At 41.4% G+C, this 22,602-nt stretch overlaps 1 protein-coding gene across 3 annotated transcripts in view; it reads left to right on the forward strand.

The window, feature by feature from the left end:
* Nucleotides 1–22,602, forward strand: part of cdh4 (cadherin 4, type 1, R-cadherin (retinal)) — a 341,227-nt gene that overhangs the window by 206,107 nt on the left and 112,518 nt on the right. For 2 of the 3 annotated variants that reach the window (XM_055221814.1, XM_033966767.2), the window contains exons 4-5: nucleotides 684–910; nucleotides 8,680–8,862. In XM_055221814.1, coding sequence (XP_055077789.1) covers nucleotides 684–910; nucleotides 8,680–8,862 — 410 coding nt within the window. The remainder of the gene's footprint in view (nucleotides 1–683; nucleotides 911–8,679; nucleotides 8,863–22,602) is intronic. The other variant, XM_055221815.1, reaches the window with a different exon arrangement.

Genomic DNA, 22,602 nt, shown 5'->3' on the forward strand with positions numbered 1-22,602 from the left:
CCAGACTCACATCTTTGTAAAATATGTCAGTATTTTGGATCTCAGGCTGCGCAAAAACACCTATAGCCGCCATTTTTTGACTATGGAGAGAGTAAATGCATGATATCGTTAAAATCGCTCGCTAATCAACTATAATTTTGTATTTCTAATCGAACGCTCTGACTCAACCATAAACCCCGAGCAGAGGGTGGATGATTCCATAATCCAAACTGTACAGAGTTCAGAAAGAGCTTTTTATGTTTGTTGGAGGCGTGCTATTCCTCACGGCTTCTTTTGTGAGCAAGTCAAGCAAAACCTCCAAATGTCATTCAAGACAGTCTGCAACAAAGCGCAGAGTACAATGGGCCCAGTCAGGCTAATATACTTTTTCCCTTTATAACTTCCCATAGGAGAAGCTGAGGAAAATGCATTTTTTTTTCCAAAGCTATCCTTCCATTTCCAAAAAAGAATTAGGTCTCCCCTGGTGAATTCCATTGCAGAAAAACAGATAAGCAGTTTGTTTAGTCAAAGACATCAAATGGTGTTTTCTGAAGTGACAAGGAGGGGATGAGATATTGTGCGATACGCCGTGATGGATGTGGGTTAATCTTAAACCTGCCACATGTGAGGAGGATTTGCCAGAACCTCAGGAGGTAAAATGCAGCGCTTCTCTTTAATTTAACCTGCTCTTTCTGTCTGTGCAGTGAGGTTCGACGATTGCCAGCACAGCCGAGAGGTGGGCTTTGTCAGCAGCGACCCGAGCTTCAGCGTGCGGTCAGACGGGAGCGTGTACACCGAGCAGGAGGTCGCCAACCTGTCCGAACCCGTCCAATTTATGGTGACTGCTAGAGGAGTGCACGATCCGCACATCTGGGAGGCAACGGTGAAGCTGGCGCTGGCGGGGCACCCACATCCTCTCCCGATGGGCAAGGTAAAGAAAGACAGTGCAAGTAACAGCTGCTGCCTCTAGTGGCTGAACAGCAGTAGTGCATCTAAGATATTACGTTTATCGTTATTGTGGAGTCATCTGCTGTATCCTAACTGTATTTGAATAGATCAGGGGTGTCCAAACTTTTTGCAACAAGGGCCAGATTTGGTGAGGTGAAAAGCTGCGGGGGCCGACCATTCACTCTGATCATTCTGCACATGCAACTATTTAATTATTTTTTTACTTTCAAAAACAAAATGAATTATACACAGATTATAAATATGAAAAAGTGAACAAAATTAATTGACTGAGATTTTCAAATTTATTCACCAAACAAACTGAGACTGGACTGTAGTAAATAGGCCTGGTCTGGCTCAAACACGGTGGTTTGGATGCACAAAATGTCAAGCAGGTGAGTCAGTCTTGTCCTCGCACGGTTCTTCTTAAAGTTCATAACCGAGAACTAAACAAACTCAGCATTTTCTTAGCAAATGTTTGAATTTCTTTAAACCTGTCTTTATCCAATTGCCGTTAAAAGTCAGCGAGAGCGCGACCTCGGAGCACGGCCCGGATCTGCTGCCATCCTTGGTGAAATATAATATTGCTTGTAAATGTGTATTTTACGTTTGTCAACAGTGCAACGGGGCACACAATTATTTTTATTCCAGAGGCTGCGGGCCAGTGGAAATTTGTACACGGGCCGCAATTGGCCCCCGTGCCGGACTTTGCGTATGCCTGGATTAGATATACCTGCTGTTAAAGAAAACTATTTAAAACTGTGAGTTGCAGCCAAAATGTCCTTGTTAAAGTATGAGTTTTATTATTTATAAGTTTGCTGCATGCAGAGGGAGCAGCAGAAAGGGTTCGCTTTGGTCCATGTATGTTTTTTTCAGTTTATTCAAGCAAGATCTTTAAGGATTACAAGCTCGGATGGGACAAACGCAGATCTAAATTGTCCTACTTCAGACAGTTCATATATTGTAGGCTCGATAAAACATTTACCACGACACACAAGACGTCATCAAACTCGTGCGACGCCATATATTTAGTAAAAAAGTTCAGGAATTGAATCTCTTGAAGTCTTAACATTATCCTCCAGCATTACCAGGCTGCACACGCCCCAGCTGAAGTTTATGGGCTGTGTTACCAGTTTCCACTCTGCCTCTGCACTCCATGTAGCACCACTCAGCCATTATCATTTCTCCTGCACTACTTGTTGAACTGCGTCAGCCTTAATGCTCTGTCATGTTTCTAATCATGACAAAAAGCCTCGTCCCCTGTTGCTAAAGCGATTCAGAGTGGGGGATTAAAATTCTGCCCACTCCTGGTGGTGCAATAATGGAGACTGGAAAATAATTGACATTGATTGAGCTAATGTTCCACCCTGGCAGCGGCTGCGAGGGCCAGGTGATCTAGTTTCACTATATAATTATGTTCTCTATATCGGCGAGCAGGAGAAAGATTCAATAAATGAACAAGAAATAAATGTGTTCCCTCTAATTACCTAGAAACCAGCTCTTAAAGGTATATAATTCTGATTTCACCCTCCAGCCTTGTTCATATGTACTTGTCAACCTCTTTAAATAGCCTTGGATTCCAGCACTGCTCTTCTTAACTGGAAATTACTCACATACCCAGAGGCAAAACTTCAAATACTTTTTTTTTTTTTTTTTTGTAATAGTATATGAACTTAAAGATAAATCGTTCTGTAGAAGCCGGACACTAAAATGTAAAACGTCTGATACAGAATACAGAATGAAATAAATTCTTATTTGTTCCCTTGTGTTTTTCAGCCACACTCAAAAGGTTTGCTCTACACGTCAACCCCACATTAATACGAAACAAAAAACAAACAAGATGGTTGACAGCTGAGTAATCAGCTTATAAGCACTCAGGCATTTTATAAACAGTGGAACAAAAGAGGACTTTTGTCTGTTTTTTCTGAAACAGTGAAGAGCTGGAACCCGAGGGCAGGAGAGACGCTGATTGCAAAGAGGACGCCGTGCATCAGAGAGTAGCCCCGGCTCGCCTCAGGTCCTCTCAGAGTACTCCTCTATGCTGAGCAGCCTCACAAGTTTGGAGGCCAGAGAGACCACTTTCCTCAGAGTCCACCTCTGAGCTTCATTAGCATTTACAAACCATTCCACCATCTAAAAAAGTTATAACAGTCTGACTCTCATGAAATATGAGGAGCACAGTGCCCTTCTTTTCTAAGTCTCACGGTGCTTTACCGGGGTCGACAAATGTGTCATTTTGAACAGTTTAGAGTAGTTTTCCTCACCATGAATGACAATAGTGTTTTAATCAAATCTTTTTTCTGGTCAAATATTCAGCACATTTGATGGCGTGAGCGATAAACATTACATTTTATAAATAAATGTCAGCCATAGTTGTGATCGTTCCTCGGGCCATACTTTAGAATTCACCTTAACTATTTATTTTCTGTTTGTGTCTTTGGGTTATTTTAGACCAAGTGGGATGGTGTAAATGTAAGAGTGCAAATGGAGTGCAGTATTAAACAGGCTGGAGGCAAGGTCAGAGCTGTGTGGACAAGGTTGTGTTCACGTCACATCTGACTTTCTGTCCTCTCTGTGCACTCACTTATAAAGTTCAGTCTCTAAACTGCACATATTTACTGAATGCTAAACCAAAGAAAGAAATACACAGAGAAGAGCTGTGGGAAACATCACCTACACTGTCCTGCTCTGGATATGGTCAAAATAAAACCACAATATTCTGTCCAGAGCTGGTCATCAAAGACGAACGAAAGAATACACCTGAGATTACTTTACTGATTTTATCCAAAGAACTATCCCTCCGTTTTGATAACATGAGAGACATAGAAACGCCCCCAGAGACCAACGATGAAGCTCGACTTAATGTTAGTGCGGTGAGGAGGAAACCAGGCCTGAGACGGAAGGAAAACACGTCCAGTTTACGCTCACGGTGCTCACGTACAGACCGTTGTACGTTGTATGTTCAGGATTATCTCTCACCATTTATGTAACATCACCATCTTCATTTCACTGCATAAAAGTTGGTTTAAATGGCAGAGTTTAATAGAGTTTCCCTCAGATGCAAACGGCGCCTGTTAACGCTGTATATCGTGTACGTTTGTGGCCTCGTCGGGTGTTTGCTCTTTGGCCTTGTGTACCATTAATTAGTCCAGCTCCTAATGCAAACAGCAGTGCACTTTTCCATTTAAAACCTATCAGCAGAGTTCTGTTTTTAAACTCTCTTCATTTTCCATTTCTGACAAACAAATAACTAAATGAGAGATAGTTATCGGAGCTCGTCTTTGTTTTGCCAGTCACTGTTTATTTTCAATAGGCGGCGATCATAATAATGGCACGTAAACAGAGCTTATCACTGTCTAATCATGTGGCAGCAGATACAAACACAATATATTATTTTACGCTGTGGCAATTAAACGACAAAAACACAAACTTTACTTGACTATTACTTAAAGATGCACTGTGTAACTTTTCTCGTGTACCCGTGTGTCTCTATGGAGATGACGTTGTTTTGTCTGATATGTTCTAGTGCACACGTGTCAAACCTAAGGCCCGCGGGTCAAACGTGGCCCTCCGCACCATTTTTTGTGGTCCTCGACAGGGTAAATTAAAAGGTATGATGGTCTTAAAATGTCGTTTTACCATCAGATTACGCAGTTATACAGGCATATTTTTACATCCAGGCAAATTCATATGGAGTAATTGTAACTTGAATAAGTAATAAACACAGAAACAGCTAATTAACAAGTTTAAAAAAGTAGTTAGATTTATTTTACGTACATCTGGCCCTTTGAGAGCTGCCATTTTGCTGCTGTGGCTCTCGGTGAAAGTGTTTGACACCCCTGTTCTAGTGTATCATTAAATGCATCTGTCTTTTATCTATTTATTGCCTAACTACCGTATTTTCGGTCGCACCAGCCAAAAAATTGCATAATAATGAAGAAAAAACATATATAAGTCGCACTTAGACTATAAGTTACGACGGAGTATAAGGGTCACTTAAATAAAAAAAATTATGCGGGTGCTACGAGAAAAAAAAGTTGTAAAATTACGAGAATAAAGTAGTAATATTACGAGGATAAAGTGGTATTTTTATGAGAATAGGCTGCTGTGTGTGAATGAGTGACCAGTGCGTTGTGTCTTATGGAGAATTTGGAGCATTTTGTTCAGATAAACTTTCAAATGGGGTTTATGCACGATGAAATACTGTGTCTTTTACCCCACCATCACTGCACTATCATCAGTATGAGTACTTTGAAGGGAAACTGCAAGTATTTGAGTTTGTTTAGTCGGAGGAACCAGACAGATTTGGAAGAAATTGCTATATCTGAACAAAATGCTCCAAATTCTTCATAACGCACTGGTCACTCATTCAGGCACAGCAGCCTATATTCTCATAAAAATATGACTTTATTCTCATAATATTACAACTTTATTCTCGTAATATTACGACTTTTTCTGGCTTCGACTTTATTCTGGTAAAATTACGACTTTAATGTCAAAATGCTATGGCTTTATTCTTGTAGCGTCCGCATATTTTTTATTTTTATTTAAGTGACCCTTATACTCCGTCGTAATAAGTCGCATTTTTGGGGAAATTTATTTTACAAAATCCAAGACCAAGAACAGACATTGAATCTTTAGAGGCAAATTATAATAACAAGAAGCAGGCTAACATAACACATTTATATTTATTCAGCGACATGAAGCACAGAGAGAACTGAACATGTGTCTGGTTTGTTAACGTAAGATATTAACAGTTAATCAGAGCATAAAAACAAGCAACAAGTTTACTCAGGATCTCACTTCAAATCAATAAATCTATTGAGTTCTTCATCCTCGGTGTCGCTTCCACCAACTCTGGAGGAAGATGAAGCGTCATTTCCTCTTTCGTGGGACTCTCATACTGGTACACGAGCCCAGAGTGCCCTTTGTGTGGTTAAAATGTGAAATTATATATGTGAAATTATTAAAATATAAGTTGCATCTGAGTATAAGTCACACCTCTGGACAAACTATGAAACAAAGTGCCACTTATAGCCTGGAAAATACATTAATATCTGCACTAATTAGTTGTTTGTTGTTGAAAATACACTGCAGATTGATCTCTGAAAAGCTTTGGTTCGTTAGTATAGTTTAAAAAAGAATCAAATAATGTGCATTCTTATAGACAAATCTAACCTCCAGATGCCAGCTCCGGGGTAGAGGGGGAGTTGGCGCCGAAGTGGACCCACAGAGCTCTCTTTGCCCGGGAGCCGAGCGCTGCCACCTGGCCCCATGCGCCTCTGGCTCTTTGGGTCTCACAGGGGAGCCGCTAACTGACTCCTGTCATGTTCTTGGCCCCCTCACAATAGGAGCCGTGTTGCAGTGCGGAGTGACATATCCACTCAGCATATGTTCATGTTAGAGCTGCACGCATCACTTCCCACGCCTGCACACTCACAGCTGTAAGTTCAAGCGCCCGTAAACCCTCGTAAGAACCTTGTCGTGTGGTATTCCAATGATCGCATCTTCTTCTTTTGTCAATTTTTCATTTTGAGTCTTGGAGCGAGCCGCGTTCATCTGCCACACTGCTTGAAAGTGACGAGTAAAACGTCTCTGCGCGATCGTTCTGTTCACACCACGTTTCATTTTCAGCCCGACTGTCTTTTTCGTGTTTCGCATTTGCATTCTGGCAGCTCTTCTGATACAGTCGAGCCAATCACGTTCCTTCACCTTGATATGATGTGCTGTTCTTTTGCCAGACTGATTGGCGCACGATACTCGCTTTTCATTGTCAGAAAATACAACCGAACGCTTTTGTCACCGTCCAGCTGCGTTAAACCACTCGATTGTAGTTGGACGGTTTTTGGAGTCAGTTTGAAGGCACAGTTTTTTGTTGTTATGTGTATTTATTGGTTTAGTTTATTCGTTTTTTCACGTATTTTCCAGACGCGCTGTAGACTCCCGTGGCTACCCATCCCGCTCTGAATCTTCACGCGACGATCCCGTTTCACATTCTATCTCCGGGGGTAATGTTGGAATTGTTTAGCGTCAGTTGTAGAGTGTTTGCTTTGCCGTGCTTGTTTGTCCGGCCTCTCCAAACATAAATCCGTGAGTACACAGCGGTGCCCACCTGCCGGGCCGGGCCTGGCGCTCGCTCTGCCGCCCGATGCCAGCTGGTACCTGGGTATTCTGGATGAATGCGGCTACAATCAGACTTATCTTATCGGGGAGACACATCTGCTCCTCTTTCTGTCCTTCAAACGGTCACTGCCTTTCGCTCAACCTTCTCCTCTTTGTGCGATCAGATAAATCCACAGATCAGTGTGTATTATGTTGAATTTGGCGTCCAGAGCTATGAGCAGATGATGAATAAGCCCAACTGACTGAGGTGTAGCGCTAGATTTGAGTCAATCTTCAAAATAAATGACATAATATCAGAGACAAGACTGTGCATCGTTAGTTAAACTCCATCTTGAGAACCTACAGACCAAACAGGAGAAACCATGTCATTACGGCGTGACAAACTGCTGTGTTTTTGTGTTTTTTTCGTTGCTATTCATGGGTTTCAAGCTATGGCCACCATCCTCCATGGTCCTAGCAATTAAGCAATTCAAATCTAAACGTTATGTCTTATGAATAGAGAAAGGTCTTCACCGGGTCATCACAAAATCCGTCAAATCAGGAAGGAATTGTCTGTCCGAAACCCATAAATAACCTCTCTGTGTGTTACATTCAGTGCTCTGTGTGACGTTAATTTAATTGGTTTACTGTGACCCCTTGTGTCTCGAATATTTAGAAATTGCAGTCTATCGTTCTTCGTTTGTGATATGGATGGTTGAGCGTTTTTGTTATTTTGAATACATGAAAGTGTAGGTTGACAAATCAATATGCAAATCCCCAGAGCGGGCTTCGGTGCGTGGATGCTCGTGGCTTTGTCCTCCGAGACTTAGGACAAGGGTGCAGTTTACAGCACCTGCCCCGCTCTTAGGCAGGTGCGTATGGATCTAATGTGCGTGTGTGTGCGTCAGGTGGGATGAGCCTCTGTGCTGCAGGTGACGTTGGGCACAAAGCCGAGCGTGTGCGTGTGCCTGTGCGTGTCGCGGAAAGCACAATGGGATTAGCTGGATTACAGAAATACAGGCGTCTTACAGAAGGACACCAAAGAAGAGCAGGAGGAAAACAGCCCTCGTGACGTTTTACACAGCGTCTAAGCCTTGATTTACAACATAACACTACAGGTACAGTGTGTTTACGTTCAGTACTAGCGTCACACTATTTTCAAACATAGGTACTGTAATCCGCACATATCACTCCATATATTCGGTGTTCATATACAGTAGATGCGTCGTGAATTTCAAAATGTTATTGAAGAACAGTGACGTATTTTAACTGCAGCTGTCGTACCCGAGAGCGATGAATGATAATCGTGACTCGTTAAAACGGCAATTTAGCTGCTAACTTCTGAAAAACAGGAGCCAAAAGAGTTCACGTCAAGCCTTAATCGTGCACATTACAAAATCAGAACATACAGTGGTCTTTCTACGCGACGCCAAATGTCCCGCGTGTCTCCGACGGTCGTACTTCTGCGGGGACATTGACTCTTTTGCCATGAATTTTATCCAAAGAAAAATGTGACACGGCACCAAATTTAATAGATTCATCTTTCAACCTGTCGCGGGAGACTTTTGAAATGAAAAGGGGCCTTATTCCACATTCAGCGAGAGGCGGGCGGCTCTGATGTGACATGTTTGGATGTCTTCCCTGTGTGTTCAGGTTGGCATAGAAGAGATGCTGTCAAGAGTGTGGGAGTCCCAGCCCAGAGTCATCCGCTTCCCACGGAAACACCAGAGGAGCTCGGTGGCCAATGGGCTGCGGCGACAGAAGAGAGACTGGGTCATCCCGCCGATCAACGTGCCCGAAAACTCCCGCGGACCCTTCCCTCACATGCTCGTCAGGGTGAGTGCGCTCTACTGTCATCGTTTTTTTTTTTTTTTTCCAAAGGTTTAATAACAACTGAAAGAATTCAAGTGTTATGGGAAATATTTTGAGACATTTAGACATGCATTTTGATCAAGTAAAGGCTTAACCGACCCCCAAAACAGGCAAAAATGGCAATATAGTGCTTTTATTTTCTGTATCAAAGCTCAAAAATATGCATGAATTATATGTTTTTATAAATATTTTGCATCATATGTGGTTAGAGCACGCAAAACGCTCAGACTTTTAGCTGCCAAACGACAACTAAAGGTGGCCAAAGAGACAAGAATTTGTGAGTGTCTATATCATCTGGCTCTTATTGCATTTTAAATATTTAGAGAAAGTTCCTTCGCTACTGAATGTTGGACAGTTGTACCCACATGCTCTAACCCTTTCAGCAATTATAGACACTTGTGCAGCGTACATGCAGTTATCGATTGGTTGCTGTTCCTACTGAATTAAATATAGGGTTTGTGCATTACATAAATCTTTCTTACTCTTGCACGCTTCTTATAAAACATGCTCAAACATACGTGTCCAGCTCTGATATGGACCACTATCTCCTACACGACCTGGAGACGCTGGTATGTCCTATCAAGCGCACCCGACGGGCTAATAGTCCTGCTCCGGTCTCCCATTTAGACCGGGATGCAGAGCGATTTGTCTGCTGCGCCTTTAGGCACCGCAGGCAGGTAGACACACGGAGAAATAATCCTTGCTCAGAAAATCCTCCACCCTGTGTTTGGTCTCAGTGGAACAGATGTGGGGATTACTCAGGGCGCTATCTCTCTGCGAGCTTCTCATTGTCTGGACATATATCAAAACATTGTTTATACCCAAGGACCAACAGCACAAAGCTCGACAATAGCACCGCTCGTGAAATAGTGCATATTTGGCAACGTATTATATTAAATCATAGTAGCGGGAGACAACTGTAGATCAATCATTGGTTTATAAGGTGCTGGCGGAGAATGTTGTCTATGAAAATACAGCGAGTGGTTACACAATACGGGACTATATAGAACAGGGGTGTCAAACTCATTTTCACAGAGCGCCAAATCAACAAAATGGTTGCTTTCCAAGGGCCAAATGTAACTAAGACAGTGTAAATGTAACTAGATGTAACCAAATGTAATGTAAAAAATATGCAACTGCTTTTTAATCTTGTTAATTAACCGTTTTCATATTTATTCCTTATTCAAGTTACAAATATCGCATAGGGATTTGCATAGATGTGAAAAAATGTGTAACACGTATATCTCCTGAAAAACTGATATCTTAAGGCAGTCATACACTTTAATTTACCTGTTCGCGGGCCACATAAAATGACATAGCGGGCCACATTTTGCCCACGGGCCTTGAGTTTGACACGTGTGATATAGAAGAAAATCGTAAAAAAAAACCAAGTTGTAGAAAATGCACTTTCTATTGGGCAGCGTGACTTCTGTGAATGCCCTCGGAGACTGCCTGTTATCAGCCGCTCTGGCAAACAGGCAGCTTTTAGTAGCCTTTTACACACACACGCACAAACACACACAGCACGCACACATCCGCACACAAGCCCCTCACGCCCATTTGTCGTGTGAGGTTTACACAGCCGGATTACGGAAATCGCCTTTCACTAGAGTGTTGTACGAGAGGGCAGATTTGCTCCACCGGAAAAGACTTGCCCTCACAAAGAGACGACCACTGGGACCGACCCGTGTCCGGGGAGTCCTCTGTGAGACCCTTTCACACGTGGGATGTCATATGTCAGATTAAAAGTGTTGCTGTGTATGTGGGTCTGCTGCTCGGGGCCCGTGAGGATGAGACCTGTGCACTTTGGGTTTTTCCGAATGTTCCGTGAGTGAATCGGGTCAATATTATCGAACGGACGAGCATTTATAAATACTGTTTGAAATCAATACCGCTGATTAGGTTTCTACGCAGAATTATGTAAAACACTACGCAACTCTGAATGTTAGAAAATCTATTTGAGTATATATGTCAAACGCAGGCCCGGGGACCAAATCTGGCCCGCAGTGTGATTATGTTTGGCCCGTGACATCATATACAAGTCCCAGAATGCTTTGCTAGTATGTTGGTGCACAGCTGAGACCAATGCACAAAAAATAAAGTAAAGTAAGAGTAAATCAGTGCAGCAAATTGAGTTTGAATATTTGTTTTCTCTGTGCATTTTTTTCTGCTCCAAACCCTCGACTGTCAAATTATTCATTTTTGTTTTGTTTTTTTGTTGCTGGCTTGTGAAAAAAAGACTTTACTTTAAAAAGGCTACAGCGACACACATAATTTATTGGATTTATTTAAATAAGAAATAAACACTACTGATGTGTCTTTCATTTCAAATTTAATTTCTCATGTTTATAAAACCGGGAGGAGGCCCCAGTGAAGACCCAGGACACGTTGGAGGGACTATGTCTCTCGGCTGGGCTGGGAACGCCTTGGGGTCCCACTGGAGGAGCTGGAGGACGTGTCTGGGGTGAGGGAAGTCTGGGAGTCCCTGTTTAGACTCGCGACCCGGCCCTGGATAAGAGGAAGAAAATGGATTGATGGATGTTTATAATGTCAAACTTGAGTTGTTTTTTCACTAAATATTAAGTTTTGCCCAGTGTGGATTTGTCTCACTTTTTATTTTTAGCCCACAGTGAGTTTGAGTTTGACAGCGCTGATATAGAGGATTTATTTCAATAATAACTCCGTCTTCGGGCCACACAGAAAGCCCGTCAACAGCAAACGTATTCTACCAGACCTTCAATAAGTGAACATGATCCTAAAAAGACCGTTATTCACTGCAAATACAATGGAACCTGAATGAATGACAAGAAAACCACTCGACTGAACAAAATAACACTTCAACCATAAAAGGAGCTAATATAGAAGTTTGGCTGGAGTCTAAAGTTGGGCGTGTGTAACCGTAACTTTGTGAGAGTGTAGGTTTTCGCGGTGCCCTGTGCGCCCCCCCGTCCCCTCCTCGCCGCAGCAGCGCTTCAGTCTGACAGACGGTCGACTGGAATGCAGCAGCGGGGATTCGTTTTTTCCTCAAAAGTGGCCATGAACAGCCTTTCAAAGCTTGCATGCTTCTTTTTCAGACACATCACTGCTCTTCCGGTCATGTTCTGGTTTTGTGGAGATGTTTTTAGATCGTGGCTCAGCAGGTTATTAAAGACCAATTAATCTCAGGAGTGTAATTAGTGCTTTGAGCGGTTTCAAAGGCGACGCATGACTTCTCCATAGAGGTGTGTGTTAGACATGTTTTCAGAATGCTGATTATAACTTTAAAACTACAGCCGCTGCTTTGATTCTGTGGAAGTGGAGAGAGAAAAACACACTGAGGAGAATCATGGGCTAATGCAGCTGCTCCAGGCCCTCAGATTATTCCTAATGACACAAGCACTTTCAATTACACAAAAAATGGCTTTACTCAATAGATTTGTTCAGATTTGTATTATGATTTCAATTTAACCTGCAACTTCAGCAAATGCATCCAAATGGGTGAGATGTAACAGTTTATCAAATAGATTTCACTCATAGCTCGATCCCCAGAAGGTAGAAATATCAGAAAAATGAATCTATTAAGATAAATACTGGAGGTGAAGAGGAGAAGAGACTGAGGTGCTGTGAGGCAGTTGAAGCGGCTGAGGTGAGGTGGCTGATACTTCTGCGGCTGCATTGGAGGGGTATTTACAGTAAATAGTTACTATAACATTTAGGGGTGTATTTACAAAGCGTTAGCACAGCTGCTAAATGCACTGGACAGGCTAAAAAGCAGATCAGCGTCTCTTATTGACACTTTATGGAGCAGTGCAGATTTTGCTCCTGAGGCAATATGAATATGCAAAACTAGTGTTTTGACCCAAAATACACAAAAAGTAGAAAACACAGAGGCAGTTGTTTAGTTTGTGTTGCTTGATTTATCACGACAATGAGAAAACTTTGTGGAGACTGAACACGTTGCAAAGATGTGTGTCTGTGAAGGATGGACATGTCCAGTTTCTGCTCCAGCGGTGCATTAAAAGTGAAATAAGGAAATGTCCACATCTCTACTCTTGCTAATTCACAAAATTAAAATGTCATAATAATTGTGTCTTGGAGACACAGTATAATAAAACAACACACTTCACCTGTGACACTCTGACCCAGATATCCTCATATTCCACAAAAGAGACGAGTGTTACATCAGCTGTGCTGTCCATCACAGCAGGTTTTCACATGTCCATCGTGATTAAAGTCCTGACATCTGAGTCTGAGCGGTCCACACACCGTACGGCAGCAGGTGCTTCTGTTGCTGATCACTGATCTCCTCCTGTGAGGCGCTGGTTCCAAAAAGTCCCACTGATTCATCTCCTATAATCTGTCCTGTACTGGGCACTGTCAGCAGCACGATAGAGAGCTAAGGTCAAAGTTTTGTCTGGGTTTCCCAACATGCCTCTATTTTGCGTGACTTTGGATTTACCTCTGAATGAGTTTGGGCGGCGTGCACGAGGTTTATGTGCCCATGAGCATATCTACATATCCAGGTTTAACTGTGGCCTAATACATGACGAAGAATAAGCTACGGACACAAACAGCAGGACAGTGAGTGTAAGCCAGAGTCATATTATGTAAACCTATGTCTGTGCACACAGAGCAGAAACAGAGCAGTGCTTTTACTCAGGCACAAGACTCTCATTTACATATTAGGATTGTGGTTGGAAGAAGAGTCTGTGATGGTAAATCATGCACAACACGCCCACAAACAGCACCTGCAACTTTTCTGTTTGCACTCACATTTAACACCTGTCTTAATAAATATTCCCTTTAGTTGGGTTTTTTCTCAGTTTGGTGGTGGTCACACAGTGTGTTGGTGCAGTTTGGCAGCCACATGTCCATCCATCTGCCCCAGGACAGCTGCTGATACAGAGCCACCATCAAATATGAGGCGCAAATTGTCTTAATCATTCAATGCAGTTGCACAACATAATATGAGACTACAATGATTGATGGACAGAGTCAAGTCTGTCTGTGCTGAGCCGCCAAACAAAGGCTATAATTCAGGTTGTGCAATATGTAAATGGCTCTGTTTAATTCAAGGTTGTGTGACACTATGTCCTAGAGCTCCATACCAACAAACAAGCACAGCTCATTCATTCTGATTTATTTCACCAGCGCTGCCCTCCTTATCAGTTAGAAAGTAGCAGACATAATGGATCACTGTAGGGTTTGTTAATTATATTACCCATATTATATAACAAAGAATACAAATACAAGAGCAGTATCAAGTAGCTGGCACAAATATCATCACCCAACCTTTATAGAGATGCAGATTTTTGCTATTTTTAAAGCAGATCTATTGACTGTTCAGAGATTTTAGCCATGTTATAGTTGTTTCTCAGTTTCATTCACCACCTCGTTGTATTTTGAGTCGTTCATGCAAGTTTGAACAACCTTCAATCACCTACTTTCAAGACGCCATATTGCCAATCAATCCTGTTTTCACCGCCACTGCTTTGTACTTACTTCATTCTCCAGTTTTATTTTCTTAAACGGTGATATATGTAGGATTTGGCAGCATTGCTATAGGAGGCCGACAACTTCACAGTTCTTTGTTGTATTTACGTTACGGCGTCGTCAGCTCCCATTGGACACTGCAGTTTTCTAATGCGGAAGTAAACGACTCCTTTTATTGAGTTGTTTTAGATGAATATTATGATTTATGATACAGCAGCTCAAGCACAATATGACAAAAATGATGGATGTGAATGATGTGATGGTTGTAAGTTGAAAAGACTTTACATCGTTCAGTTAATATGACGAGTTTGTGAATCTAGTACCAAAAAAATAATAATATAGTTCAACATTTGTGGATATTACAGTTGTCCGTCGCAATAACGTGGTTCACCTTTTATGGTCTCGCTGTTTCATGGATTTTTTTAGCGCAATTTCACACGTTTTTTTACAGATACATCCTGATTGGCTGTTGGACTGTAGACCATTGTCCATCAGTCTCCTCCGTGCGTAAACGTTGGATCGCAGTGTGACTCTGAAGTGCTGTACATTTGCAATTTGTTTTCTCCCCGACAAAACCCTGATGAAACGTTCTGCACCGACAAAGGCGAAGGTTGGAACTTTGTGTTTAAACAAGAGAGAAATGTGAGAAAATTTTAATGCCTGTGTGAGAAAAGTGTATAAAGTGTGTGGTGAGGGGTTTTACAGACAAAAACATAGAGAATAACTGTAAAAAATAAAAGATTTCACCTATTGCGGGTTATTTTTAGAACCTAACCCCTGCGATAAACGAGGGACCACTGTATATGAAAAAGGGAGTTGGAGTGCTCTTTTTGGGCTCTCCCTGTAGAAATAAAGATGTATAAATCGTGAAAAAAGTGTATAAAGTGTGTGGTGAGGGGTTTTACAGCTGCAAAACATGTAGAGTAATTGTAAAAAATAAAGCTGACGACTTTGCGGGTTATTTTTAGAACGTAATGAGGAACCACTGTACTTTAAAGCACAGTGAGTCCAAGAGTTTCTAAATAATACAAAGTTAGGGTCGTTCTGATAGCAATGAATCGTGCTTATGAATCGTCAAATGTCCTCAAAATGGCGCCGTAGAACACAAAGCCGAAACCCATGAATACAGAGTTATCCGAGCCGCTCACAGCAGATCCCAGAACGTTGTGAACACATCTGTTTGATCACGACTCGGAGCTTTGACCCTGATAACACAGACATACCTCTGTACTCAAAAAAGAAGCCTAAGCTCGTGCTGTCGAACCAGTGGATGTAACAGACGTGAGCACGGCGGAAATACAGCGCTGCCACCGAGCTTAAACGGATGCGTTGGAAGATTGCTAGATGCATTGAAAGCACGGACAGCGAGGCAGCACGTGGAGAAGAAGAAGAAGAAAGAGCAGGTGACACGCAGGAGAGGAAGGAGCGGCCCACATTAGTCCCAGCCCATTTGTGTCATTCCCATCTCGGACACGTCTCGGAAGCACCTTCGCCGGGCCCAATGAGGCGGCACTGATGGGAACCCACCTGCACAAAGGGGAGAAGAGAGGCCCCATCCCGTTAACAGGACTGGTTATTCCCCACACACGCCCGGGACGACAATGCCAACTATACAAGAGGAGGAGGGAAAACTATTGACTTTGTGGTTAGACGTCGTGTAGAAGTGAAAATAATATCGTGGTAGTTTCATGAAGCGGAGTAAAAGTCGTAGCGCACGTAGAGAAGCACTATTGTGAGCTGCGCTGTTTGTATCTGTGGGATTTTCTGTTTATGGGTTTCAGATGAATGATTTCTGCCTGATTTGAATGATTTTGTGGAGATTTTTCTCACTCAAAAAGATAAAATATTTTGATTTGAACCGCGCAATTGCTGCTAATGGGTTTCGTCTTCTTGTTTGTTCATGAGTTTCAGCATCCGGTTTATTTTAAGTGATATTTTGAGGACCTTTACTCATTTAAAAGATTTTAATAGTTTGTTTTGAATTGTTAATCGTCATGGCAACAGAAAACCATGCATACCAGTGGAGGATCGATGCCATAGCTTGAAACTCATGAATCTGATCATCTTCTAACGATCAGCTTCAGCAACACAGTTTATTAATACCAAAAGCCAAAAGCACTGATGGATACACGGTGTTCATGGAAAATATTAAAGGCAAGAAACAGTCGAAATTTAAAATGTGTAAATACTGGCAAACGACTTTTTTTAGACTTTATGTTATGTACCGTCTTTTCCGGACTATCAGCCACACTTTTTTTTATAGTCTGGAGCAACTTATAGTCAGAAAAAAATATGAAAATACCAGTCTTATTTCATTTATTTTTCCTTTTTCTTTCTTATTATTTCATGTGCGGAAGTGTTTCTCTTTGTTTGTTTGTACTTTCTCTTCTCAAAATTATCTTCTTTCATAAAATAGTGTGTCAAATAGTGATGGGACGATACACGATAATATCATTAATCTCGATAAAAAGGTCCGCAATTAATCGTTTGCGGCATTTTTTAATAATCGTGATCATCGCACACAATAATAATCACCTTTACAGCACCAGACTGACTCATGTTTCCAGTTTCAATACGATGTTTAGATGTTAGTTCTGGTGTTTGTCCACAAGGGGGCGCTCTGTCATAGCAGTGAAACTTGTTGCTTCTGTGTCTATTGTGAATCGGGGCTGGTTCTTCACCTCAGTCCTCGTCGTGGCTCGTGGGTGTGGATTCGGATGATGCCACACATTTATATCCTCGACTCAAGAAGGTGAAGTCTGATGTGTGGAATTATTATGGATTTGAAAAAAAAAAGACCGACAAGATGAGCCACCGATCTGCAGAGTCTGAAGACAAAAGGATACGGCTCTGACGCAAACGCGAGCGACCTACACGAGCGACTTCCACGCACATTTACGACACAAACATCCTGCATCGTTTGACAAACTTGAGCCAAAAATATCCATCGTAAATAACAAACCATTATAAATAAACTTTTGAATGTAGTTTGTGTTAGTTTGGATTTGTATACGTGTTTGTGTCGACTTTGTTAGCATTTTGCACAGCTGATGTCTGATGTCATTTCCTTTTTGGTTCGTTTGTGTTTTTTTATAGTCAAGAGTTTTATAATTGACACATTTCTTATTCATTCATTGTTAATTTCACTTACAGCAAAAAAAAAAAACATAAAGGTGACGCTCAGACACCTCCAAATTCTCTGGTAATTGACGTTTTCATGACTTTTTAAAAACTGTAAGCCTTGTTTTAATAATTATCGTGATAATATCATTATTCAGTCTTAATTTTAATATCATCCATCCCTAGTGTCCACCAGCAGTTTAATTAAATAACAATTACAAATCAGATCAAATCATGTCCATTAACAGCGTCTGCAGATAGAACGAGTTAATTACTTGTATAAAAAGTTGCGTCTCATTGAAATCTTTGTTCGTAACACAGAGGTAAATAAGTGTCCAGTGTTTTTACAGACTTTACTTTGCAGAGATTAGTTGAATATTAAGTGAACTCAGAGTTATTGTAATGTGACTGTGATCTGCTGTCGGTGTGCTCCCCAAAATGAAAACTCTGCTTCATTTACTGCCTCATATTGTGCTGTGTATTTCATTACGCCTCATAATGAGACCGTAATATGCTTTTTGGATTTGCTTGTTTTGTCTGCAGTTTTATAGCAGCCCCCTGTGCATTGCGTACGTTTTGTCTGCTTACCACATCTCCGACCCCGGCTCACAACAACAAATTCTCTCATAATTCAGCTGCAAAACAATGAAATTCAAATCTCTTGTTATGCTGAAATTATTCATAAGATGTAATGTATTTCCTCTGCTGAAAATGTGAATATTAATTAGCCGTTCCCGTGGCTTTGTGCGTGGAGGATGTGGAGGATGTGTATATTTGCATTAGACTTGAAATGGAAAGCAGCTTGTGGATTGAAATAAACAATTAAACCGTCTTGTTATTTACACAATACAAATCCGTTAATTATCTTTGTATTTGGCGTGATACAAACATAATTCATCATCAAGGTTGGGGCTATATAAAAGCATTACAATTTTAAACTAGTGTTAGCTTAAACTTTTCGAACACATTGGCTGGTGTGTGTTTTTGTTAGTTTCATTATGAGGAAACTGTCGTAACGTCTGGGGGATTAAAAGATACAGACTCGGAGTAAAGGTTTAACAGGGTTTTATTACAAACGAGAGGATGTGAGTGCTGGTTGGAGGCGCGGGTAGTAGGAGGCTGGGGTGCTTAAACCGGTTGTAGGAAGCTGAATCGGAGACTGAGGTGTTCAAACCGGTTGTAGGAACCTGGGTCAGAGTCAGGAGGGGGGGCTCGAACTGGTCGTAGGAAGCTGAATCGGAGGCTGAGGTGCTTGAACCGGTCGTAGGAAGCTGAATCGAAGGCTGAGGTGCTCGTAGAAAGCTAGGTCGGAGGAGGAGGTGCGAGGTGGATCCAAGAAACGGGATCTGCCGGAAAACGAGAAACACCAACTGAGAACTATGACCATAACCACAAAAAAAAAACAGACTGAGCCAAGCAAAACTGTACCACGGCGGACACACTGATGATCTCGTGGCCTGTGTAGGACGCTCGCTCCCTTTGGCGGAGGCTCGATTGCGGATCGGCTGTAGGTGCGTAGCGGGTGGTGCCAAAGCCTCCTCCCAGCTCCAGGCACAGCACAGAAACACACACAGGCTGGGATCAAGACAGAAATACATTTTGTGGAAAAACCACGCCATGACGACAGATGGTTTCTGAATGTAGACGAATTGAACGACTTAAAGACCTTTTATATTCAACAGCTTTGGTGAAGATTTGCGCTTTTTCCCACCACAGACACAGTTTAAATGCATCGGAGTTTGAGCGCGATGCTGCAGAAAGGTGACAAATTATGACAACTACAAATTAACAAGCTAAACATGAGCTTAAGAGATAGTTCTCCGTATCATTTAGATCCCATACGGACCATCCGATTAAAGTCTTAACGAGAAAATGATTATATGAATGAAAGCTTATTGGCTGTGTTGATATGAACTGCCATGTAATAGGATATTGAGACTGACTTATTAGCACCATTAGGGATAGTAAAATGGTTATGGTTAATTACACAATCATCTGCACCTACTGTCAATGGCTAATCACAAGTTCTGCGCTCAGACTGATTGGTCCCGAGGCCATTGGAGTCTCAAGGCCGGCTGCAGAGTTAAAGATGTGATTTGTGGTGGGAGAGCGATGGGGTTTTTCCGCTCTTTTTTACGAGATCCGAATCTTTTGCATCTGTTCATATAAAAGAGCCGTTTAAAAGGCTGGAGCTTTTTAGATTTATTTATATGACAGAGGTGCAACCCGTATTTCCTAAGCCTTTTATTTTGGACGCCACTTCCTGTTTCTGTGGTGTCATCTGCCTTTAAGTTGCGGGGTCAAGAGGTCACTTCCCCGTCTCCTCCTCCTCCTCCTCCTCCGCTCCTCACTGCAGCTGCCGCGAGCTCAGGTCGGCGTCTCAGACAAAACTAGGGATTTCTGGTCTAAAACGTATCTTTTTCTCATTCTGAACTCTACCTCTCAACCGTCAGGACTGAAAAAAGAAATATGGACGACAACCCTCACATCTTGACGCCGAGCGACCCAGATCTTATGCGATAGGACAAAATAAACAAACACACTCGTCCTACTGCAGATTTTTTTTCTATTGGAACCTGGTTATATCATTTTTTTGGACTTTGAATAAAACTTGGACATTGCATTCATGAACTTTGGTATAAACGAAAAATACAAAGAACATTGAACTTTTGCAATAACCAACAATGCAAATACTATTCATTGTATACAGTGGTCCCTCGTACTATGTTAAGAATAACTTGTTGTATACATCTACCGCTAAGTATTTTATTTAATTTTTAAGCATATCTATTTTAACTTCATGCATGCCCTTATTTGTACTTATTCAGTGTTTTTATGTTGCACTATTGTTTGTGAGCTGTGTTCACTGACAATGGCGATAAAAGTCTTCTGATTCTGACTCTGAATACTTGCATTAATGTACTTTGTAATGCAGTACGATACATGGTCCAGTCAGAGTAGAGTACTGCATTATGAGTACTTAGAAGGCTTACACTTTCTGTCACTTTATATTACAGTGGTCCCTTTTTTATCGCAGGGGTTACGTTCTAAAAATAACCCGCAACAGGCGAAATCCACAAAATATCAGTTTTATTTTTACAGTTATTCTCTATGTTTTTGTCTGTAAAACCCCTCACCACACACTTTATACACTTTTCTCACACAGGCATTAACATTTTGTCACATTTCTCTCTTGTTTAAACTCTCTCAAAGTTCAAACCTTCGTAGCCGTCTTTGTCGGTGCAGAACGTTTCGACATTGTGGGTTTTGTCAAGGAGAAAACAAATTGCAAACATACAGCACTTCAGAGTCACACTGCGATCCAACGTTTATGTAAATTTGTCTGAACACATTCTGTACTGTACAGGAGACACGACACGGAGGAGACTGATGGACAATGGTCTACAGTCCAACAGCCAATCAGGACGCAGAACACAATGCACGTTCAGACGATGTAAAAAAAAGCATATAAAAGTGCACTAAAAAAATCTGCGAAACAGCAAAACCACGAAAGGTGAACCGCAATATAGCGACGGACAACTGTATTACTGTTTGTCTTGTTTATTTATTTGTTATTTTTTAATATTCTTCAATACATTCCTGCTTTAAAATGACAATATTGGTTGTCCGTGTTTTATTCACACCTCAGGCTCAAATAATAACCACTCTTCTAATGCTGCCAGGAGTAATCGTACTTTACTTCTCGTGGTCGTAGTGAAACCCAGACCCTACAAACTCATTTAACTACACAACAATCGCAGAGAGAAGTGACCAGAGTTTGTTTAAAATGGTGCCAAATGAGAGCGGGAGTGTGTTTACGACTTGAAATTACGCATAATCTAAATAAAACTAGCACTGCACTGCACTAGAATAATAATGATTTAAAAACTAACTCACAGCACAAGGGTTTCACTCGTGTCGGCTGCTTTGCTTCTGAACTGATTCTCGCGTTGGTTCAGCGTTAATCAGTGTAAAAATGTATAAAAACAAGAAAGAAAAAAGATTTGGCTCTTTAAAAAACTGTTAAGGAGCCGTTTAAAAGAGCCAACTCGTTCACAAATGTCACATCGCGGCAGTAACGTGAGAAAAACGTGTGCTGTAGTTTAGAAACCCAGTGTAAAGTTACATTTTCTCTGAACATCTGAGCGAACTTGTACCTTTTGAGTTATCTGATGTTACTCGTTGGATGTTTTGCGTAACAACCCATTATTAATTTCCTTTTTCACTGAGAGGTCAAAATTAGAAATGCGTTTGTGCAATTATCGAATCACAAACGCTCCGAGATAATAAGATAGTTTAGACAGCAATACTTAGCTTTTGCCCCGAATCGCACAGCTCTAATCTTTAATCAAACGTCGTGTTTATTTGTTTGTGATCTGGATGTATTTAAACACAAACATAGTTATTTTTGCACTTCTTGGAGCTGACACAAGCGTCTGACTGCGCTCCAGATTTGTGCAGGTCCTTCTTGGTGCTGCTAGTTCATAATAACATTGAGGTCTCCAGAAATAAAGTTTGTTTTAATCCTGTTCCACTTTCCCGAGCGTGGCTTGATGAGTAATGCTCATTCCCCTCCCACCTCCCGACGCCACAGCCAAATTATTTACTTCTAAACCTCCTGCTTCTTCCTACAGGGTTTCTGCTACTGCTGCAGCTGCAAAAGCGAAATGTTTAATGTGCGCTATAAACATCCAAATGAAAATCAGACAGACTGACACTATAACAGAACAAAAACAACAATTTACACGCTTTTATTGCAACATAATATTTTAGGGTTTACACTTTTTCGCTGCAGTTTGCAACGAAGTGTGTGTACAATAAGATCACAGATAGGAAATAACTAAATACAAGTGCTGAAAATGCGTTGACAATGATAGTTTTGAGTAATTATATTCGAGTACACAGTTTGTGGTGAAGTGCAGTTTTTGCTTCTGGAATCAGTGATAAATGCAACAAACAACAAATAATGCAACAAACACAAAGCTGTTTTTAATTCTACTGTGTATTTTTTACGCTACAGTCGTCCGTCACTATGTCGCGGTACAAAGGTTTGAACTTTGAGAGAGTTTAAACAAGAGAGAAATGTGAGAAAATGTTAAAGCCTGTGTGAGA

Source organism: Periophthalmus magnuspinnatus, chromosome 5 (assembly GCF_009829125.3).
Source record: "Periophthalmus magnuspinnatus isolate fPerMag1 chromosome 5, fPerMag1.2.pri, whole genome shotgun sequence".
Lineage (NCBI taxonomy): Eukaryota > Metazoa > Chordata > Actinopteri > Gobiiformes > Gobiidae > Periophthalmus > Periophthalmus magnuspinnatus.